This window comes from Drosophila tropicalis, unplaced genomic scaffold, assembly GCF_018151085.1.
Source record: "Drosophila tropicalis isolate 14030-0801.00 unplaced genomic scaffold, ASM1815108v1 contig_4, whole genome shotgun sequence".
NCBI classification, from domain to species: Eukaryota; Metazoa; Arthropoda; class Insecta; order Diptera; family Drosophilidae; genus Drosophila; species Drosophila tropicalis.
In genome coordinates this window covers 2,541,653-2,564,734 of record NW_027172862.1, presented here as the reverse complement: position 1 = coordinate 2,564,734, position 23,082 = coordinate 2,541,653, and the positions used below count along the sequence as shown (strand labels likewise).

Below are 23,082 nucleotides of genomic sequence, written 5' to 3'. Positions count from 1 at the left end.
TTTCCACTCCATTTGCATTGACCTTTTGGACAGTCGTAACAGCAAATAGATAAAAGAGCCGACTATTGGAGACAAATAAATATTCGATGGATTAATGTTTGTTTTTTTTTTTTTTTTTAATACTATTAAGTTTGTTGGGTTTTTAACTTTATTAGAATTTCAGTTTTTGGCTTTTCATAGATGAAATCGAATGATTACGCTAGTTAATTTACATTACTTAAGCATCGTTTTCGAGATGTTCTTAAAAATCTTGAAAAATTCGTAAATATCACAAGTTGGCTTAGAGCGGACGATCTGGGACAAGTTGATCTAGATAGATGGACGTTATCGTTCCGATCAAGAAGATACAAATTGTTTAGTTATTATTTAATAAGCATTTTAATAACTTATTTTTAGTCTTGATGGGAAAGCTATTCAACATTTGGATTTGTTTATTTTCAGTTGGCAATATTAATTGCTTGCTTCTGTATTCTGATAGAGGGCAGAGCAGGGGGTGAGGAGCTCGAAGCCAAATCAACAACTGTGGCCCAAGTGCAAGTTGAGCCCATTGCAAGCACGAAATTAACGCCCAGTGTGCTGGAGGAGACAAAGGGGAAAACGGAGAAACGTGATTCATCGGATCAAACAGGTAATAATTATGACATGTACATATGTAAACGGCTGATTAATAACACATTCCTTATAGATTCTGTGTATGCCATTAAACCGAGCAAAGATGGACCATTCCGACCCATCTATGGCTCACCCTCATCATCATCATCATCATCTTACCCCTATGAGGGCGAAAGTGCGCCCGTATTTCAGCCCACAACTGTACGCTATACGGCAGCGGAGGCAGCACCACAAGTATGAAGAAACCACAACTCAAACAGAATGCATTTAATTAACGGCCATGCCTTCTATTTGAAACATTTCCAGAGCTACTATGAGAAACCAGAGAATGGCGGTGGTGGCGGAATTCGGTATACACCTGTATTGCCAACGGCACTGCCCACAACCGGAGGAGAGCAGCATCAACATCATCATCATCGAATTGGAGTGCCGGGTACGCCGCATCGTTTCAGTTTTGCTGCGCCACCCCAAGTGGAACTTTATCAGCGACCTGCGGTCAACTATGTCGACCCTAATCCAGAGGTGAGCCCAAGCATTTCCTATGAGCGCTCTGGACCACCGCATCAATACCACTTAACCGCTGCTGCACAACCATCGCCAGCGTCATCTCCATCACCAGCACCACCAGCATCTGCAGTGCCTCATGAGCAGTATATTACCGCAATTCTTCCAAAGTACCACCCGCTGCAGCAGCATCAGGAGCATGTGACACTTGCAGTTCCCCCCCGGCCAGCGTTTTCAGTACATTATAGCCATACCGATGTCGCATATGAAAAAATTTGAGCAGCAATTGTTGGAAAGGCAAAGTCAATATAAAAGCACCAGCACCACATCAACCACTACAAGTACACCTGCACCACCATCGACCACTGCCCTGAGCCGCCAACCAATTATTCAACAATTCGGCCCATTGGCACGTGATCATCAGGGCCTGTATAGGCCCTACTATCAAGCGGATGCTGCCAGCGCACCACCAACAGCAATTACACAACCACCGCAACAGCAGATTCTACAGATACCCGCCAGTCTTTTACTAGCAGCCGTCCAGCAATTGCAGCAACAGCAACATCAGCAACAGAGTCAGCAACAGTCGCTCTATGCGAAACCCTCAGCAGCAACTGTCTATCAACCACTTGTCTATCAGCAGCACTCGGCGCCAACACCGCAACTGCAACAATTGCAACGAGTCTATCAGCCAGCAGCAATTTACAACGATCATCCATCTGGAGCCTCTTTGTATGGTAAGCAGATATCAGATTTCTATTTGACTATCAATTCGGTATATTGAATTTGCGAGAGCAAATTTATTTCTTTATACTTATAACTTTCCTATTTTAAATTTGATTTTCATGATATTTAATAAGCCAATAGATACTGGCGACAATAATAAGTGTACCAAATTTGCTTACGACATATTATCTGATAATGTATAATATAGCAGGAGATAATCTTTATTTATACTATGCAAGTTTCATAAGTGGGCCTGTGTGGTGCCTGTGGTCGGAGCAAAAGCCTATTCAAGTTATGCTGGGATATCTACGAATTTGAATTCATGAATAATTAAACTATAAGCAATTATTTTAAAGTTCTAAGTCGGTGGTAAGGGGTAGGCTAGTCATTTAGGGGGATTTTAATTGGCAGACATGAAAGGCATATCAGAGTATGGACCATGGCAATTACACAGAACGTACAATTAGTGCCTATAGCACTGTAACTGTGTTTTTCTTTTCTCTTTTACAGCATATACACAACAACAACAGCAACAACAACAGCAACAGCAACGTATCAAACAGCAACACAAATACACGCCAGCAGCTCCTTCCGTTGCAACACCAACACCAACGGCAACAATAGCAGTATCAACTCGACAACCAGCAGCAGCAGCACTAGCTGCCCATCATCAGCAGCAGCAGCAGCAGCAGCATCAACAGCATCAGCAACAGCAACTACTGCCCATCGTACACTACAATCCAATTTATGTGCAGGCGCCACCCATCGAACAGCAGCATCAATTTGCCATATCGCCACGTTTTAGCAATAATATCCCAAAGGCGGCTTACAATCTAGCGCATGAATCAACGCCACCAATTCAAGTTGTCAGATTGTCAGCAGCGAACGCTTTACCCAATTCTCTGGCTCCATCACCTCCAACACCACCATCACCAGCAGCAGCAGCAGCAGCACAAGGAGCTCCACCCATACCACCCGTACACCACTATCATCACTATCAAGCCATGCCTGGACCAATGCAACAACAATTCTATCATGCCCCCCAGCAATATGTGTCGCCATACGTTGAAGGAGCAACGCCAGCTGTTGCTGGTGCCGGCCCTGGTCCTGCTACTGGTGCAGTCTCAGCCGCAGCCTCACCAGCCATTATACCATATTTTAGCCATCCGGGTGCCGTGCATTATGGCACGCATTTGTATCACCCCTTGGCAACGGCAACGGCCATAACAGCAACATCTAGCCCAAGGCAACAAACGTCGACAGCGACAGCAACCGCAACAAGTGGAGGACATTTACCAGGTGGCAGCAAAGCAGCACTATTGCCGGCCGCAGCGAATATTGTGAAATATCCCTAAAGCGTTCATGATGACGATGCCGACGACAACGATGACAGTAACAGCAGCAACAGAAGTACTTTCTTTCTGCCCTTTGTGCTATTGCTTTGTGTTTAGAAATGTGCGTGCGTGTGTGTGTGTGAGTGTGTGCCAATCATAACTCCCATTTTCCATACACCGTAATCCAAAAAATTCCTAATAACAATAACTGATATGTGAAGGACCTCCTATAGATACATACATATCTGAAAGATACTTTATCGTTGGCTTTTTTTCTAACTTCTCATGTCAATTTAAAGAAAACAACTTTTCAAATTTTTAGACCGATTAATCATATTTCGAAAACTTTTTTCTTAATTCAATGATAATTTCGAAACAAAGTTTTTCAATTTCTGGACCATAATCAATCGAATTGCAACAAACAGAAAACAAACTCGACTAATACTCTATCATCCGAACACAATAACAAGTGATCGAAAAGTGACAAAGTATCGCCATAAGGATGCAAAGGACTCGTCATTCTATTAGATAATAGGGTATACTAAAGTCGTTCAGAGCCCTTGATTTTTTACCGCTAATTAAAAATGTATTTCAGTTAATATTAAAGCCACACACAGTTGCATAGTTGTTGATATTTGTTCGATATTTGTTTATACTATTTTTGAAATTTTGCTTTTATATTGTATACAGGACATGCCGCCTCCCCATGTTCTGATAATTTTACTTTTCAACTTTTAATGAGTTTGCCAAACTGTTGGGTTTTGTTTTTTGTTTTTCGTTTTTTTTTTTTTTTTTTCTTTTTGGTGTGTAAATATTTGAAAATATATAAGTATATTAAGTATATTATATTCTATTCTATATTAGCTTTAAACTTGTTATTTGTAATATCTGTTTGTACGTTTTGCATAAATATATATGTATATGTATATGTATGTGCTGTTTGTGAGTGTGTGTAATGTGCACTTTAATGTAATAAAATTACATATTCACAAATTACATTATTGGGTCCGACTTAGTAATTGTTGGAATGAGAATCCACATTACCTACCACACTGAATAAATATTTGCAATAATATATTTGAGGCAACAATGTAGATCATGTGTTTAAACATTGTAATTAATTCACGGTAAATCATAAAGAAGTTCATGAAGGATTATTACATGTTGATGATAAAAATCAGTGTGAATCCCATATTCAATCCAATCGACATGAGAAAGTCCACTTTTTGTTTTGTGAATTGTGTCGATAAATCGTTGAAAACTTTCATCTGTCATTGGAATTGAAAATAATCTGCATGCTCTGCGTTAAAAGTGTACATTAGCTGTAACGAAACGACAAATCACCGAACAAACTTGAATTCCACAATGGGAAATGTTAAACATCCAATGATCTAAAGAATCTAACAAACCTCTCTCTCTCTCTTACACTAATTTTGATATGCACAAAAAGGTGGTGGCGTTTTTTGCTTCATTTGGTTGCAATTCCCAACTAGTTTTAGCTTTGAAGGCATCGCATGGCTTATGGTAGTTCTTGGAACAGCTATGCCGTCAACCAGCTCACCTTTTTGTGTTGGCTTTGAAAGATTAAGATCGAGCCGGCTTAAATGCAAGGTTTGTGGTTCTTTTTCTTTGAATGCGACATTTGCTTGATAAGAGTATGAAAACTATCGCATAATTGAAATCAATTTCAACAAATATGATTAAGCACTGATCCTGAGACCCATCATGATTTTGAGAGACAAAAGGGAGAGAAGGGGAAGTCACCGCAGCTGTAACGGTGGCTCCAATTAAAATAGCCATTAAGAGGTTATATTGTCGAGTGGTGCCGGTGGCACGTGCATGTGGCAAAGCTCTTAAAGCCACAGCCTTTTTGTTGTTTCATTTATTTTGTATATTTATTTTCAATGCATTTTTTTTTTTTTTTTTTTTTCGTATTACATGGCAATTTCCTGTAAATTCATTTAATAATGAACTCCAGGATTAATATAATTTTATATGTAGGTATTATAAGAAAGAAATTCGACAAGAGTTTCCAGAATGAATTAAAAAAAAAAAAAAACAACAACAGAAAGAACCAAAATGGAGAAACTCCAAGTATACAATGTAAAAGGGGTATTTTTTTTAAAAACACAATTTTAATTTTAAATGAAAGGATGAAAAACGCGCGCATAAGATAAACAACTTCCGGTGGATGTCAGCGGCGTGACACTTGCATAAAAATGCACGCTTCCGGCTTCGGCATAAAGGCAAAATGGTGGCACGCATTATGACCCAGCCACACGCCATACGGATCGTTGAGTCGCGTCAGTATTTATTGTTTTCTTCTCTGTCCTCTGTTAACTCTACATGGTACACTGTCACAATTGGAAAGCATCTGTTTAACTGCTTCGTTGTCGTTGGCTAAAAGTTATGATAATAATCGTCCTAGGCAAAGAATGCTCCGTTTGGCAAATATTTTCATAATTTTTTAGCCTTTAATCAAAGAAGACTGTATGAAAAAGTGACATATAACTGATATATGCTTGCTTTTCAGAATAATAAACACAAAGGTAATGAAAAAAGTGTGTTGAATATATTGAAACATATGTGATGAACAAAAAGAAAACTACATAAAGTGATGCCGAATACTCTTTCATTTTTAACTTATTGCGTTTAACAGTGTAAACAGGGTATAAGACCCTTTGATAACCTGTCAATAGAATTATTGTAAAGGTAAGAAATGTAAATATGTTGCATGGATTCCCATATTCTCACCGTAATTATGGTGCTTAGTCGCACAGTTACTAAGCCTGCTGCCATTATGGTAGTAGAACGTTGCGAGCGCATTAGCATGATCAAGAGATCACGTCGAAACTGAGTTGATAGATTCAGCCAGTTGCAATTGTAGATGCCCTTGGAGAGCATCTCACCGGACTGGTTAAGCACTTCGACCGCATAGCAAATAAACACTGTCTCATTCGTTATGGCCACAATGAGCACAATCATGTGAAGGGTTCGTGATAAATTCGTTTTCACATAGGCCAGAAAGAAAATGGCAGCGCATTGGGAAATGGCTGTGCAAAAGAATTGAAAAAAAATGCCAAGGACAACGTTGACTGCATGATTTTCACTAATCTGTAAAGGAAGGAAAGCCAAAGAAATGCAACAAATTGAGAGATTTGAGTTTGTTTTGCAAATAGAAGTTATAGCCATTACTTAGAATCGAAAGTTTGGAAAATCAATAAATTAAACATACTTTAATATCATCTGATGATCCAGAATGCATTCTATCATATGTTGACGATGCTGCTGTTGCAATAATTCACGATTATGTCCTATCCTAGAGGCCCTTATGCTAAGTGCCTCAAGATGGGCAGCCACCATGGTTAGATAGGTTACAGGATAGGAGTCATTGTTTAGAGCACACAGTGCATTCATGAATAGGCCAAGTAAATTAAAGATTGATGTCAGTAGAAACACTTTTTCATTCTTCTTGTAATCCCATGGTATCCAAGAGGGAAATATCAATATCCGATCCTTCGAACTAAGTACATTCATTATACCAGTGCCCAATAAAGTAATGAACACAATAAAGATTGATACGAAAATACGTTTGGCCAGTCGTATAGTGGCATGAATGGCTTGTCTTTCGGATTGAGTCCTCAGCCGTCTGTCCAGTTGCCGAAATATCCTGTGACTTTCTTGCAACTGATCCCGTATCCGCCATACGTTGGCCAGCTTCAACACCTCAAATGCATCGGGCGCGGCCACGCAAATCCCCTCACAAATAGAGGCCAAGGATGTCGCAACGAAAACTTGCCCAATTAAAGTCATGGGTGTCAATATAAAGCAGTATGTTATAATTACCACACTGTAAATCTTATAATACCGATGCCATAGTGTCTTGCTTCTGGGTGGATGCATCCCAAACAGTTGCCACAAGTTCCAATGATGATTGAAGGCTCGCATTGAGTCGACTTCGTCAGGCATTTTCAATTCAATTCAAACACTCTATTAGCTGGCTAACTGTTTGAACCTCTCCTTTTATACAGTCCACGCACGCATTTATTGGCCACTAAATTATGCAAATTACACTTTAAATTAGCAAAAAGCTGTTAATGTCTATTAAAGAACATTTGTACTTACCAATATATCTATTTCGAAGGAAGAGTAACTGTATGCCAATGTATCAAAGTTTCTGGCATTATAAATATTCCATGTGAAAATGTAAGAAAATTTCAAAAATAAGCCGAGTAAGTTGTCGCATCGACATTAATTCCATTTACCTCCTTGGCTACGTCAATTGTCCAAGGTGATTATAAATATTAAATTTAAGAACAGATATCTAGAGAATTAGATCAGGTACAAGTTTTATGTGTTTTTAATTTTGAAATCTGAAGACTATGTATATATATGAGGAAATTTAAGACAGGAATGAGAATCAGTCAAAAACGATTCACAAAGAATATTGTGTAGAAATAATTTAAGTTGTATTGGTATTTATATATTATATATATTATATTAAAAGTCTTTCTTTGCTTTTGATCAGTTCAATTTGGTTAATATTAAATATCGATTACAAATTCAGAAATTTCGAAGATGATTTGTTCAAACATTTCAAAAAATTTGCATAAATCTATAAAATATATTTCGATGTTTAACTAAACGGTTAGTCATCCGATTTTTAAATGCTAATGTCACAAATATGGGCTAAATGTTTAAACGAAAATTTAAACCCGTTTCTCTGAATCCCAAATAAGTAGAGTGATTCAATTGAGAAGTTCTAAGAAAAGTCATTTGACATGATGCCATGATGATGCCGAGCGAGAAGCTAGAAGAATGGAGCCAAAGCATCTAACTCCCCCCAGGGTAGATAGCATTTTGGATGATAGCTCACACAGGTGGTGTGTGTGTGTGTGTATGTATTTATTCAAATTAATAAAGCCAAATTGATTACATAACATTTGTCAATGGTAGCGAAATCTGGTGAGAAGTGACCCGGCTGACTGGCATTGGGCTTAGTCCGGTATCCGTCAGACACAGCATACACCGTCATGATTGAATATGATTGATTTGGGCGGCATAAATTATGAACAGCAACAGACTGAAACCAGACTACAAAAACGGCATGCCAAAGGGCATGGGCATAGGCCCATGGGCATGGATCAGAGTAAAGGTAGAGCCACAGGCCAAGAGACTGAGTCATGGATTATTCTTGGGCAACCTGTCGCGACCTTGAAGCATTTGACAAATGAGCTGTGTTATCCCAAAGATTTACGGGGAAAATTCATAATTAAATTCTGACCACCAGGCGACAAATTGTCGTTGGTAACTAACAGCAGTCCAAATCCATTAAATTCAAAATAGAATACGCGACCCATCTGTCGCTACCACACCTCCAACCTCCAACCTTTCTCCAACCTTTCTCCACCCTCTCACCAAGTTGATAAGTCAATTTACGGCCAATTACTTGCAATTGACATATAGAAATTGATTTAGACCCTGGGATATTTTACAGCTGTATAGTTTGTAAAACTGCACTAGATATTTTTCACCAGAATTGTTCATGACTAAGATAATCCAGTAATAGTTCATTGTTTTTATTTTATATACCGACTATCTGTTGGTATATAAAACATATATTTCTTGTAATCGGTCAGTGTTTAAGAAATGCATTACTTATAAGATATTTAATATTGCTTACCAAACAAAACCAGACAATTCGAGCAGTTTTATTGCAGCGGCCTCAATAAGTGTTAAGTGTTACTATGTTAAGTAAGTGTTACTAATATTTTAGTTTGATTTCGGATTTTTTTTTTAGTCAAATTGACCACGCCTTTATTTTCCGGCACCTGTACAAAAATTTCAATTTTTATTATAAAGCAAAGCATAAAAATAGAAAAAATTATATTTTACTATGTTTTAACAATATTCCAAACTTAAAAAATCAAAAAGTTAATAATCTTCTTCATCCAAAACAAAAGAATTCTTATGTTTGTCATCGCTTTCGTTGTCTGATTCGGTGTCTTCATCATTTCCAAAATTGTATGAACTCAGCTCTGATGTTGTATACTTTAAAAGGTTTATAACTTCTATTGGAAGCGGTTTCTTTTTCAAATTTTGCAGCCTCTTATTTATATAGTAGCTTGATATTAATGGATCATATGAGTCCATGGCTCTATTAAAAACGTCAGCCATACTACTTAATCTAGAATTTTTTCTGGCATGAGAACGTCGGTCCATTTTATAATGTTTGTTACGAGCTTCTGATGCATTTTTACCCAAACATCCAACTGGAACTATACACAAATTTATAATGTCTGCTCCGTGAACTAATATTTTATGTACAGTTGGAGACATTGGGTACCACGGATATGTTTTCATATATAGATTAAAAGTGTCTTTACAAAATTGTCGGTACTTTTTTGGGCTGATCGAGAATTCACACGATATTGCTATTAATATATAGTAAAAATTATTCAAAATGACCTCATCAAACAATGTTATGGATGCAAACAGTTTTGTATTTGCAAAGATTCGTCTCGCCGTGTTACCATCATTGCTGTTACCACTTCCGTTCTGTTTTGGTATGCTGATATGCAAACCCATTACCTTCTATACTGTTTGCTGAATTTCCTTCTTTCTTATCATCATTTTATTTTTATCATCGCCTTTGATGTGCCAGGTCTTTATATCCATACGGTACGATATATTCAAGACGAATTCCATAAATCGAATCCATGCATGTAATGGACTTACGCCGTATTTTAAAGAGCCAGGCTGAGGTTGAAAGGTTTCAGAATTAAAATCTGTGATTTCGATAAGTTTTTTGGGATTTACGGCACAGATTGGGCAACATTGATTGGATTTTGTACCAGTTATGACGTTTAACACCTTTCCATCAATTAATGACATATATGTATGTTTTAAAATCCACAGAAATATTTTTAGGTTGCCATTTGAACTTTTCCAATTTCGCTACTTGCATATCTAAATTTTCTTTTTCGCATAAGATTTTTGTGGAGCTCTCTTTCGCGTATTAAATTGCAAAACCTTACTGACTGTGGGCTTCTATTTAACCATATTACGCAATTTAAAGAATCAATTAGACGTATTGGTATGACAGTGGATACGAAGAGCGATTGATCTAAGAAATCAGGTTCATCTGAATCAAATTTTTGTTTATATGAACTTTGACCCGTCGATCCATCAAACCCATAGCTAATAACAAGGGTGCAGTCCGTTACATTTTCCATTTTCTCTAAAACATAATTTTGTAAGGTCAATATTCGTTCAGCTGTGTGGTTTAGCAAATCCTGCAGAGAAACCTTTGCCACAGTTTCGGAAATACTAATTCCTGACGGTCTGCATTGCAATTTTGTAGATCTTATTAAGTCGTACCTGGGACATACCTACATACATATATTGCAGCCGTGCGCCTTGTTGGGTTGTGTAAAACTGATATATTGCTGCTTTGTTAAATTATTCTCCAATTAAAAAGCTAATGCTTCAATATTAGAAATGCGATCTGGTCCCGATTGATTTGTTATTTCGGGATTTACAACATTTTCCTCAGTCATTACATTTCGCAATACGCCAACCAATTTATTTTCATTACTTTTACGGGCAGACGCAGAGGCGGCATGCAAAAGTAATGCAGTAGAGCAATCATTTTGAAATGTCCGTAAAGTTAGCGACGATGTTAAACTTAACGACGGTCCTCTGTTAACTTTTTTGCAATTTTTAATTTTTTCTTTATTTACTAACTTTTTTGGATGAAATAAACTTTTATTTTGTTAAGCAAAGCAAAATCAATTGATTTAACTAGTTTTTGTGGGGTTTTTAAAGTTCTTAGTATTAAAAATTTGCACTGGAAAAATCGGCTCCCCACATTTTGGAGCATAGCTCCACTCAGGGTCAGCATCAAGCAATGCACTATACGCCAAAATGAGCGCTACATATTCAAATATGTCTCCAGAAAGTTTTATCAACATCTACTGAGCAACTTCTGATGCCATTTGCGTCCGTAGTCTAGGCCCGGCCTTAACATATCCTACTTTTGGACGACCCATCTTCGATGGTGATGCTTTGCTATCCATATTACACTTATTTATTTATACGAAACCAATAATAATTTAAGCACTTTCAACAGCATGAAATTTTTCGCGCCAATTTATATAATTGCGAGCTTCAATAGATCAGCTGGTTTGAAGGGCTGCCACAAAAAGAGTTGCCACCCGATAAAAAAAAAAAAGAACTAACTGAGCTAACTAAAAGAGCTAACTGAAGTAATAAAAAATACCATTTTCTTAATATTTCACCATAAATTTTATGACTTTATATCTCCCATAGTGCAATGGCTAAAGTAATAGATCGTTTTGATGTTGAAGTCCCTAGTCTAAAGGATTTGCAACTGGTACATTTGATGGAGTACAATCCGGATACGAAAAGAATGCAAACGCCAGCAACAATTGGCTATTATCGTCATCCAAAGGAAAGTGAATATCCATTGGACTTGGCCAAGGGTTGCGAGCATTATATACACCGTCATTGGACTGATCATACTGATAGCCCACATGACAAAGTCCTGCATTATTTAATGCATCAGGAAAATCCTAGAGCTTTAATGAAACAAACTGATTTCTGTCTTAACCGTCGGACAATGGTTGAAATTGTGGAAAAACAAAAAAAACATTTTGAAGCTGTCCGCTTCAACGATTGCATTTTCCTGCACTTGGTTACAGATGAGGAGCACGAATCAGCGCCAATACCGCAATGTAGAACTTATCCATTCAAGGCTCGACAGTATTTATTTGCTGGTAAGAGATTAGACAATTCTATCAACAGATACAATATATCTAGCTAAAAATTCTTAAAGATGCTCCTGACGCCACTCCAAATACCGATGTGCCCGTAAATGAGAACAGACAGATCTACGGAGTTTTTACGGCCAAATTAGGTAACTTCAGGCTTATGTATTCGGGTGAGATTGCCGGCGTGGAGAATACGGAACCACTTGGGGATCTGTGGGTAACTATGAAATGGTAACCCAGAATTAATATTAACAGAAATATCTGATACTTACGCAGAAAGGATCCAGAAGTTCTGAAACAATGTCGTTTGGCATCGGTCAAGGTTTTCGGTAGCAAGCCCAACTGGCGCCGTAGACGAAAAATCACCCGTTGGCTTATTCAAGCCCATTTATCTGGGATCCATCAACTTCGGGTTGCTCTTTTTAATGAAGACGGTTTGGTGACCAATCCTATCGATGGCGACGGTCGTAATCAACTCGATTGGGTAAGTAATTAGTACCCTGGAAAATAGGTAAATAAAATGGTTATTCACATTTGAACAGCTTAATCGATTTGACATGGCAAAGCGGTATCAAATTCTCCACCATTTCCTTGGCGAGGTTACTCAATACGTGGGCGACATTAACTGTCCCCACACAATCCATGACTTCACTGTAGACAGGCAGTCCCTTGTCTATAATGGGATGAGGCAAAAGACCAACAGCAGCCTTACTGAAGAGTTTATAAAGTTTTGCCAATAAAATGAACTGGAATCCACCAAGTTAATCATCTACATATTAAATTTTTTTTTCTTCTAATTAAAAAAGATAATTGAACGAATTTAGTCACAAATTGTTATTAAATTTAAGTTTACAGACCTTATTGGGGCATTTGTTGATAATAATAATAATGGAATAGTCTGCCAACAAAGAATTATACAGAAATGCTAGATCAAAATAGGGCCATTAGATAAAATGGACTAGCAGGACACCTTTATAATATTTGCAGGCACAAGAGGACACATATTGAGGGTTGGGAACCCTACGAACACATGCTGCTATGTCAAAGACAGGTTGGTCACTAGTCACCAATGATTCCTCTAAACACTTCTCGGGAGAATATCAGCAAAGTTTTGACACTGGACACATCCTTAATGTGAGTGGACATAAGAATGTATAGGCGTGACTCCACTAGGAAACATTAGTATATTTTTCAATTTTCAATTTGTTTATAAATAGAGGGGTAAAGAAATGTTGTTTGTTCCTACTAAACGATAAGCCGAAAAAATGGAATGGAAAATTAATGAGCCCCTCATCTAAATGAACCATTTGAAGAGATCTCAATGATGGAAACTTTTGACCAAAAAAATACCTCGTGAGAGAAGAAAGAGGTAACTTTTAAAAGGCACACTCGAAATTCTTAATTCTAGAATGATTATTTTAAAAACATTGCCAAATTATATAATGATGATCAAATAAATAAATTTGCCAGCTCTCGACAGCATTTTGAATGGTTTTATAGTCTATTCGTTAAACATATTTTGGGCCGACGGAAATTGTATGGAAATGAGCAATTATATTTTTTAGTTCCCTTTTAATTGGATCATTTAGTTGATTTCCGACAGTTTTTAATTTGAATTTTACTTATTGAATGATGAAAGAAACAAATGCCGGACGTGGTAGAACCAAAGAAGAATTTCTTGGCACTTTGATATCTATTTATTTGCAATAAAAAATAAAATTTGCATTATATTCAATACGAATACATTTGAAACGCCCTCGTATGATAAACAAATTGCTATAACTACATACAAGCATGACCATATTTAAAACACAAAAAGATATAAGTAATTAATAAAACGAAAGCAAGAGCAGCAACAAAACAAATGTGTTAACTATATTTGTAGGTAGATAAAACGAACAGAAAAAAAACAAATTCAACAAACAAATAATAAAACTTGATCCGACACCAAGAGAGAGAGAGAGAGAGAATCATCTCTTTATTATATTAACTATATTAATATGTTTAATTTTAAGAGGTAACCATTTGGATATGAAATGATCTTTGAACTTTAATTGAACATGGTCCATTTGAAATGCTTTCGAGAGCAGTTTTTTGGAATTCCCAACTAGTTTAAGCATTGAAGCTGATGATGATGACCGAAATTTGTGGCTCTTGGCCTATAATTTAAAATCTGTATAATTCATAAGATTTATTGACTTCAAAACAGAGTTTTGATTATTTGAAAAAAACCAAAAATCCAAAGATCTTGAATCGATAACAAAATAATCGTACCGTAATGAAATTAATCATATTTAGCAAACAATTTGCTAACTTTTCAATAGCTAAATTAAATATCTTTAGTATGGGATACAATATACAAACAAAACAACTTTAAAAACTTAAAACTTTTTTAAAAGGTTTTGAAAGACCTTTTTTGATTTCTGAATTCATATACAAACTTCCTTTTTGAGCGAAAGAGAAAGAAAGAGCTGAGTTTGACTAAAACTTCTATCTTAACTGAATTATTTCGATAATCATTTCATCATTTCTTAATCTTAAGCCAATATTTAGACCTCGAAATCATAATGTAGGGAATACACACTTGTATTTAAACACCGAATCGAATCATATAATATATGCAAATATACCTATGTATATATATATATTTATATATGTATTCAACACTCAGTTAAAAACAATGAAATGCCCACGCCTACGCATAAATGCGAACCTCAGAGCCATAGCCAAGTTGTCAAGTACGCGATTATAAATAACTCGATGCCTAACCAAAATGTATGAATGAATGAATAACTGACTGACTGACTGACTGTCAGTCAGTGGGACTGTGGCACTGTGTGACTGACTGACTAACTGATCGAGTGTATCTACAAGATACAGCAAATGACTTTTAGCTGAAATCAAACAAAACCAAATTGACAACGAAACAAAAAGTAGTTCCGACTGACAAACCGAGCCAAGTTTGTCAAAGCGTCACCGGCCCCCCGGTTCACCAGGTAAGAGAGGTAGTGATACTAGAGAAGAGAGGTTTTCGTCAAGGGGGGAGTGTTTGGTAGATTGAATGGAGAAACGGGATGACGCCAACAAAATGCGACAACATTCAGTATCTCAGCTCTGAACTGTTCTCACCTGAGTGTGTACCAAGAGTAGTGCCAATGGAGACGCTCCATATAAATAGCTGAGGTCCGTCTAGAAGGTGCTTCAGTTCAAATTGAACGCTTCAAGTGGCATACATACTTCTTTTTCTTTAATATAATTTTCATTCTTATTTATTATCATCTTTCTATTTATTTTTGTTTTTTTTTTTTTTTGGTTGCCTTCATTTGTAAATATTTAAATTATTAATATTTAATACTTCGACCTTTGTAATCGAATTGAATCCGTGTATCGGTAACTGGAGAATGGTAAGTTGGCCAGTAACCAAAAATGTTTACCATGTAAACAGACCCAAGTCATCATAAAAAATGCATTAAAAACTGTGCGACTGTGTGTGTGTGTGTGTTAAGTACAGTACGTGTATGGAATATATAAAAATATGGAAGCAAAAAGTAACTAAATAAACATAGATACATACAACAGAAATCGTAATAAAAGTATTGATACAAACGGAAATCCCCATTACTAAACAATGCCATGGACATTAGCTTTGATTTAATACCAATTTCCGACAATTTTTAAGGAAGGACATTACAAGTTGATAACGTGAGTGTTACCCCAAAGAAAACTTGGCTAATTCCATGGATTACAAACAGAATATCCAGACAATCGATCAGCTTAGTTATACCAACAGAGGGCTTTAAAATGAAACTCTTTGCAGGATAAGGAGATTTAGTACCCGCTCGATAAAGTCCTTTAATAAATTAATAGTCAATTCATTGACCATCATAATTATTTAGATTAAATAGAGCAACGTTTAAGTCGTTTATTGAATTGCCAAAATTTGACAAAGATCAACTCATATGTATATCAATGACAAAATTTATCCTTGATTTGCAAAATATATAAATTTAATCCAATTGATGATAAATTTACCTAAAATGGAATTTTAATTCAATGTGTAACTAAACTGAACTAAACTAATCTGGAATGTTTGTTAAAGAAATTATTATAATTTAAATTCGATTAAACCGCCCACGATTTGCTTCAAAGATCATCAGTGTGTGTGTGTGTGTGTGTGTATGTCAGTGTGTAGGGCAAATTAAATCATACCAAATCCGGTCGAAAAACAATTCAATACGGCAGCTGTGACAATTTGCATAATCGCATTGTATTTGGATTCATATTTCAGCTGAAATTGAACTTCCAAAGAAGCGTTAGACAACAACAAGTTTTCAACAATAAGTTTAGTATCTCCATGTGTCATCCACAGAGCGCAAATGATGATGATGACGATCATATCACCTTGACAAAAAGTCAGCGTCATTATCGGCGGAAACTATATTTGGTGCAAATCCATTAAATAGCTCTATTAAGTTTGCAGTGACCTGTCGGAATAGTCATAAAGTAAATGCCAATGCACAGGAACACAAACAAACAAACAAACAAACAAACATACAAACAAGAAAAACCCAATTTATATATTAAGATTTAAATTGGGTTTTTTTTGTTCGTTTAACATGCGAGATATTGTTAATGTTCGTCATTGATGAAAGATGGCTCCTAAATTCTGTGAAAACGAAAAATTGCTTAAAACTTGTTAAGTTTTTTATGTACTTCCATCAAAAGGTCTTTAATTATTATCCATTCATTACAATGAGATGTTGCCTACACTGACAAATCCAATATTGCGGGAACAGTGTCTCTCAAAAAAGTCCAAATTTAAAATATATATTCAAATTTAAATATATATTCCCGGTATGTTATAGTCTACTTCGTTAATTTATTAAGAGTCTTGTGTGAACTTAAAGAAAATCTAAGAATAAGCTGCGAAAATCGAAATTGGTTGTTTTTGGCGACTTCTTTGATTGATATAGTCTTCCGATCTTTTCGTGAATCTAGGGATGGGTCTCAAAAGAGTTTTCATTAGTCAAAAAATCCAAATACAAATTGCAAATTTTTAAAAAAAACCTTTGTCATTGCCGTGGGATAACTTTTAGCTGTTAAAAGCACTTTGATTTTCTTCATCTGATGTTGTAACCCTTGTATTATACATACATATGTATTATAGGAAATATCTGATGTGATATATTTCATAAAAATATGTTTTTTCTTTTCTTTATAAATAAACACTAGTTGTCTTTTTTGTTTTAACAGGTAAATGAATTTAAGGTTTTACCTTCAATGATGTCAGAGAGACTTTGGCAGTAGTATCTAACTCTTTTAAATACAGTGAAAGCTCGTTATAACGAACTAACTATAATAGAACTAACATACATACATATGAAAGAATGTGTATCATATAATTGCCGAGCAACGATCTTACAATTAGTGAAAAAACTTCTTTTCATTGCAACCTTTAAGCTACACACACACAAATTTGGAAATTTTGGTTTCTCGGACTTTCAAAAGAAATATTATTATTATTACTATATAAAAACAACAACTTCTTCAAAAAGTTCGTGGGTTTTTGTAATGTTAAAAATTTAAAAATATATTTGCCCAGCCTAAAAGAGAGTAATGGACACAGAAATTACTTAAAAAATTTGTTCATTGAATTACTTGAATGTCTAGAAATTCAAAACTAAAGTTTGTAAATCGAAAATGTCTTAGATTTGTGGCCACCACTGTATGTAAAATCAATCAAATATAGAGTATATTTAAATAATCATTGATCAAAAGTTAAATGTGACACGATAATTGCCCCAGACTGGGATATATATCCATACATCCCAAGGACACAAACATATCCTTTTCAAAAAGACAATATTTTTTTGATTTGATTCAGAACATTTCCCTTTTTTAGTTGACCGATCAAAACTGATTCTAGACCAATAAAAAGTATATATGTATCTCTAAAAATAATAGCGAGAAAGTTAGAAAAACAAAACGACTTAGTTTTCAATGCCGTTCACGAATATATGTATATCCATCTGACAAGAGGAATAATTCTAAACTAACTAATAGTATCTGTATCTGTTTCCCCATCTATATCTTATTTTGCAGCATCAACAGCAGCTGGTAGGCGTGGTGACGCTAATCGTTCTGGCGGTTTGTGTGCTGCCACAATTGGCCATAGGTAAAAAAATCGAGAAACGTTGTCTCAATTGCTCATATCGTACATATTATACATATGGCGATGGTCGTTCCCTGCAGCGCGTTGTCTATAGAGATCCGTTCTACACACGTGGTATTTACCGAACAATATACATACATACATAAATAGTTATTTACCAAACAACACTTAATGAATTGTAAAAAGAGAGCACCTCAAGCGCTAACAGTTATACCTACATACATATGTTGCACCTTGTATATAGCCTTAGACTAGATGTAATGACACCCAAACTTCTACTGCCACAAAAAAAGTTTTTAACACACTCAATCGCAGAATTTTTCGTAACCGAACACAGTGCACAAGAACACCTTTACATACCACATCTTTCTCTTTGTCTCTCTCTCTCTCTCCCTGGTCCTTTTACCCTACACCCGTGTCCACCATTTTACATACCAAAATTGAAGCTCAGACATACGGATGCAGTGGAAATCCATGCGGTGTGAATGCCGTTTGCCAGGAGGCCTCCGGCGGCCGTCCGGTCTGCTCCTGCCCACCAGGCTACAGTGGTAATCCGCTTACGCACTGCAATCGCGGTGAGTGCCTGGACAATGTCGACTGTCGCGGCGACCTGCAATGTAAGGACAATCGTTGCGTTAATCCATGTGTCGGTGCCTGCGGCATTGGCTCCAATTGTGACGTAAGTTCTTCACTTGCTCTTTACAACCACATTTTCGAGTGGACTGACTCTGTCTCTTTTTTGGCCAACGATTCATGTATAATCGGGCTTCATTTCACCTGCTCACTTACAGGCCAGGAATCATGTCGCCGTTTGCAGTTGCCCAGCAGGCTATAATGGTGATCCTTATCATGCTTGCCATCTCAACGATCCAGGTAAGAGAAACAAAGAAACGAAATCGAAATTTTCTTTAACAATTTTCAACATTTGACTCGGGGAAATGTTAAATAATTTGAAAGGAAAAACAAGTATCAATCTGAATACATCTTCTTTAACCAAAACGAAAAACAGTTCTAAATTTAATTAATTCATGGTAATCCTTAAGGAAATCATATACACAGATAGGATTTATAAGTCAATAGATACCAATAATTGGCCCTTTATTGTATTATGGTAGACTAAGACGTCAAAGAAAGCTAAACAATGTATGCAAATGTTTCTATTCACTTCCCTAATAGAGTGTTCTAGAGGCACAACCTACTTACACACTCACTTACTTATTTGCCCACAAGTGTCGACTGGTTGTCATTGCGATTATGCGATTTCACTGACGTAGCCGATTGACTGCTGCTGGTTTTGACCAAATACAGTCAGAGCGACAACAAACAATTACCGACATTACACTTCTACAATGTTATATGTACATATGTGTAGGTTGTATGCCAGCATTTTTAATATTGACTATTAAGAGCTTTATACACAACAACAACAGACAGCAAACGCTCAATTCTTATATAAGAAAACAAAACAAAACACACACACACACCCTAGCTTTATGGTAATTAGTTGTTATCATTTGTTTTGTCTTACACGCCCAGTATGGTCAAGATCAAGGACAAATCAAGTTCTTCAAGGCGCAGCCACAAACAATATTTTTGTATTTGATTCGAATAAGAATTTCTCATTGTTTATTTCTTATTAGAATTAGCTGATTAACTGACTATAAGTATTTGCAAATCGAATTGGCATTCTTTAAATAGTTCTTGTATAGGATCCACCTTATCATAAAGATGACCAGTTGAAACGTGTTGAGAGTAAGAACCGAGCTGCTTATTAGAATATTATTAAACATAATTTGCATTCACTTTCGAAAATTGTTAAAATATTTAAAAAGAAACAATGTTTTAAGGAGATCAGAAATCATCTTGAGTTTGTCTGTGTCCATTTAGAGCCATTCATAAAGAAAACTCAAAAATAACTTTTCCAAATGCTCTAAATATGATTAACAATAACAAAATGTATAAGTATCTTAGAATTTGATTTCAAAGAGTCATCTCTCAAAAGAATCGAAACTGACAGTGGCGGACACGAATTTAACAACACTTTAGAAAAAGTCGTGACTAGGTTACCATTATCTCACTACAAATGGATAAATTTGAGTTTTTTACTTAAGAAGTTTGAAAAATATTTGTCTTTGATTAGAGATTTAATGAAATTCTGTTTCCGGGTTTTTGGGTTTTTTCATTCGACGAAAATTTCTTTGTCTTTCTGGCATTTCGCATAGAGTAACAACATTTTGAGTGAATACACAATCTAGAAGATAAAAAAATTACCTTATTATAGAGGAAACTTTGAGCTTCTACCATTTAAAATTGTCCAGATGGGAAACCCAAACCTATACATACATATAATAGGTATCAATATGGAGTATACGAAATGGTTTTTTGTCGCATTTTCATATATAGACTTCTTGACATTTTTGACATTCATTGTTCTTCTTGTTGTAGTGATTTATACCGGGTCGTGTGATTTATGTGCAGGTCATGAACTTGACCCCCACATACATACATACATACATACATATATGCATGCATATATATATGTTTTTATGTATGTATGTGTACTTAGTGGTGACCCCCATTGACTTCCCCCAACCCACAATAAAATGGCAGCTTCTTATCCACTCTTACAGTCACTTGAGCAGTCGCATAGCGCAAAATAATTGGGTTTTTTGCGGTCAGCAGGGAGGCAATGGGGTGGGGGAGAGGCGACATACTTGAAATAGCCCTAAATAACTCATAACAACAACAGCAAAAAACACGAATCAAGTTCAAATTGTCAAAGTTCATTTATGCGCATAATTTTTTTCGTTTTCGTTTTGGTTTTGCACTTGTAATTTGCTTTTATTTCTCTGATTCGCCAAGTTGCCAATTTAAATGTATTGAATGAAATCGAAATAAATTGATTTCATAAACTTCTTCTATTTATATTTGTCTAAATTTGGCTGTTTTTGACGACCTTTTGTTTCCCAAAACACAAAGTTTATAATCCATTTATGAGGTTTTCCTTTATATTTGGATCTCCTTCACAGGTCCATATGACTTCAAGGGATTCTAGACATGGAGTTTTTTTAATATTCATTTGAAGTTAACAACTTAACTTAATTCTTAACTTAACTTAACATAACTTGTGTAGAGGGTAGCATAAACATTGTTTATATATATTCTAGATCATTATGAGAAGACGAGTCGACGTGTCCTTCTGTGTGTCCTAACCTTACGTCGGCAAATCTTTTATTACCTATTTGAAATCAAGTTTGAAAATTTTTCGAATCGAATAGATAAATTCGTAATGTAGAAATATGGAAAAAAAAATATAATTAAAGTAGGCTTAGTGAGAAATTTCTTATGAGATACAAAAATCTTAGGCAATATAAAAATAAATTGAGAAACGGAACTGATTTAAGGAATTATTCATTTTCCCTTTCAATATTTTGTTACTAGGGCCTAAAAACTTATTCAAGAAAGACACATTTGACTTTAAGAAGAAGAAAAAACTCAATCACAAATCTCTTTCACACTGTACATAAGGAAATACATCTGAACGATTCTACTTACATTTCGTGAGTAGAAGTCCTTAAGGAGGGTTAGGAGAAAACCTCAGTATTTGGCTTAAAGATAGTGAATTCTACTAGGAAAAGACATTTCAAGGGCATTGAATTGAGCTTCAGTTTATTTGTCGTAGATAAATTTAAAAACTTTACTCGTTTGCTTTTTACATTGACTGATTCGATTGATTCATTGTATACTTACAGAGGAACAATGCCACCCCAGTCCATGTGGCATCAACACAAAGTGCGAGATCATTAACGGTGTGCCGACATGCTCCTGTCTGCATGGATATTTGGGCAATCCATTGAGTGGCTGTCGTCACGAATGCGACCACGATGGCGACTGCAGCAGCCGGGACATGTGCAGCAACTTCAAGTGTGTGCCATCGTGTGGTCAATGCGGCACGGGGGCCACCTGCAAAACGGTCGCCAATCACCGGGCTGTCTGTGAGTGCCCAAAGGGATATATTGGCAGTCCGTATACTGAGTGCCGACCCGAATGCTATGGCGACTCCGATTGTCCAGCTGGTCGACCAGCCTGCTTTTACGGCATATGCAAAAATACATGTGAAGGAGCTTGCGGCATTGGTGCCGATTGCAATCTGCGTGGCCTGACCCCCGTGTGCAGTTGTCCGCGAGACATGACGGGTGATCCGTTCGTGCGTTGTCGCCCCTTCACCAAGGAGGATCTCTGCGATCCCAATCCATGCGGCACCAATGCCATCTGTGTGCCCGGACACGATAATACTGGACGCGAACGTCCTGTTTGCAATTGCCTGCCCGGACATACAGGCAATCCATTGTCCCACTGTTCACGGGTAAGCGGCACTTATTATCCATCATAATCATATCATAATCGAGTGCCTTTCCAGGGCGAATGCCTCAGCAATAGCGAGTGTCCGGATCATAGAGCCTGCATTAATTACCAATGCATTGACCCATGCATTGGCAAATGCGCCACCGGTGCCAGCTGTGAGCCCAAGGCTCATTTGGCTGTCTGCCGCTGCCCACCCGGACAGTCGGGTGATGCTCTAGTCTCATGTCGTCAGACACGCACCTTCCCCGTGGCCAAGTATCACTAGACAAAACGATGGAGTGATGTAGCCGCTCTGCCTGCCAAAACCAACCACCAGTCAATTTATCTAACTTCTAATTCACTTACGATCTTTCTTTTTTTTTTTGGATTTGCTGCTCTTTTTCATTATTAAAACAATGATTTACTTATAAACGTAAAAATCTTCTGAAAAAGATTATCACCATCAGCAGTCTTTTCTACAGGACTCCAATGGCCATGACCCTAAAACCAGTTGGGAATTACAACAAACGAATGGTTGGACTGGGTTCTCCTTATCGTATACCTACATTTTTTGTAATTGTTCTATTGTTGATGGTTT

The 23,082-nt window shown here is 36.5% G+C and overlaps 4 protein-coding genes across 4 annotated transcripts; 3 read left to right on the top strand and 1 right to left on the bottom strand.

Annotated features, from left to right (window-relative positions):
* Positions 1-537: 537 nt before the first annotated feature.
* On the top strand, positions 538-3,197 carry LOC137573410 (ataxin-2 homolog; the record flags this gene model as incomplete). The annotated part of the gene is made up of 6 exons (XM_068285345.1): positions 538-628; positions 686-846; positions 919-1,134; positions 1,331-1,853; positions 2,353-2,731; positions 2,813-3,197. Coding segments are annotated over 6 exons (1,755 nt in total), but the record flags the coding sequence as incomplete, so codon positions are not given.
* Positions 3,198-5,814: 2,617 nt separating this feature from the next.
* On the bottom strand, positions 5,815-7,145 carry LOC137573409 (odorant receptor 19a-like). The gene is made up of 3 exons (XM_068285344.1): positions 6,482-7,145; positions 5,931-6,229; positions 5,815-5,865 (listed from the first exon to the last, which is right to left on the bottom strand). Exons 1-3 carry the CDS (start codon positions 7,143-7,145, stop codon positions 5,815-5,817), a joined length of 1,014 nt encoding a protein of 337 aa, XP_068141445.1.
* A 4,366-nt stretch (positions 7,146-11,511) lies between these two features.
* LOC137573408 (decapping and exoribonuclease protein Rai1-like) lies at positions 11,512-12,708 on the top strand. Its single transcript, XM_068285343.1, has 4 exons — positions 11,512-11,974; positions 12,034-12,181; positions 12,245-12,452; positions 12,511-12,708. Exons 1-4 carry the CDS (start codon positions 11,512-11,514, stop codon positions 12,706-12,708), a joined length of 1,017 nt encoding a protein of 338 aa, XP_068141444.1.
* Positions 12,709-15,194: 2,486 nt separating this feature from the next.
* aspr (asperous) lies at positions 15,195-22,938 on the top strand. Its single transcript, XM_068285081.1, has 6 exons — positions 15,195-15,372; positions 18,071-18,254; positions 18,587-18,819; positions 18,932-19,013; positions 21,893-22,506; positions 22,561-22,938. The coding sequence occupies exons 1-6, from the start codon at positions 15,370-15,372 to the stop codon at positions 22,768-22,770; spliced, it is 1,326 nt and encodes a 441-aa protein (XP_068141182.1). The 5' UTR covers positions 15,195-15,369; the 3' UTR covers positions 22,771-22,938.
* Positions 22,939-23,082: the final 144 nt, after the last annotated feature.

Excerpts from the sequence above, each read along its gene's own strand:
- LOC137573408 (XM_068285343.1), top strand. The coding sequence starts at position 11,512 with ATGGCTAAAGTAATAGATCGTTTTGATGTTGAAGTCCCTAGTCTAAAG. Across the intron at positions 11,975-12,033 it reads TCGACAGTATTTATTTGCTG|ATGCTCCTGACGCCACTCCA; the intron begins GTAAGAGATTAG and ends AAATTCTTAAAG. Across the intron at positions 12,453-12,510 it reads GTCGTAATCAACTCGATTGG|CTTAATCGATTTGACATGGC; the intron begins GTAAGTAATTAG and ends ACATTTGAACAG.
- aspr (XM_068285081.1), top strand. Across the intron at positions 18,255-18,586 it reads AGATCCGTTCTACACACGTG|CTCAGACATACGGATGCAGT; the intron begins GTATTTACCGAA and ends CCAAAATTGAAG. Across the intron at positions 22,507-22,560 it reads CATTGTCCCACTGTTCACGG|GGCGAATGCCTCAGCAATAG; the intron begins GTAAGCGGCACT and ends GTGCCTTTCCAG.
- LOC137573409 (XM_068285344.1), bottom strand. The coding sequence starts at position 7,145 with ATGCCTGACGAAGTCGACTCAATGCGAGCCTTCAATCATCATTGGAAC. Across the intron at positions 6,230-6,481 it reads CTCTAGGATAGGACATAATC|CCATTTCCCAATGCGCTGCC; the intron begins GTGAATTATTGC and ends TCTTTTGCACAG. Across the intron at positions 5,866-5,930 it reads GACTAAGCACCATAATTACG|GTTATCAAAGGGTCTTATAC; the intron begins GTGAGAATATGG and ends TTCTATTGACAG.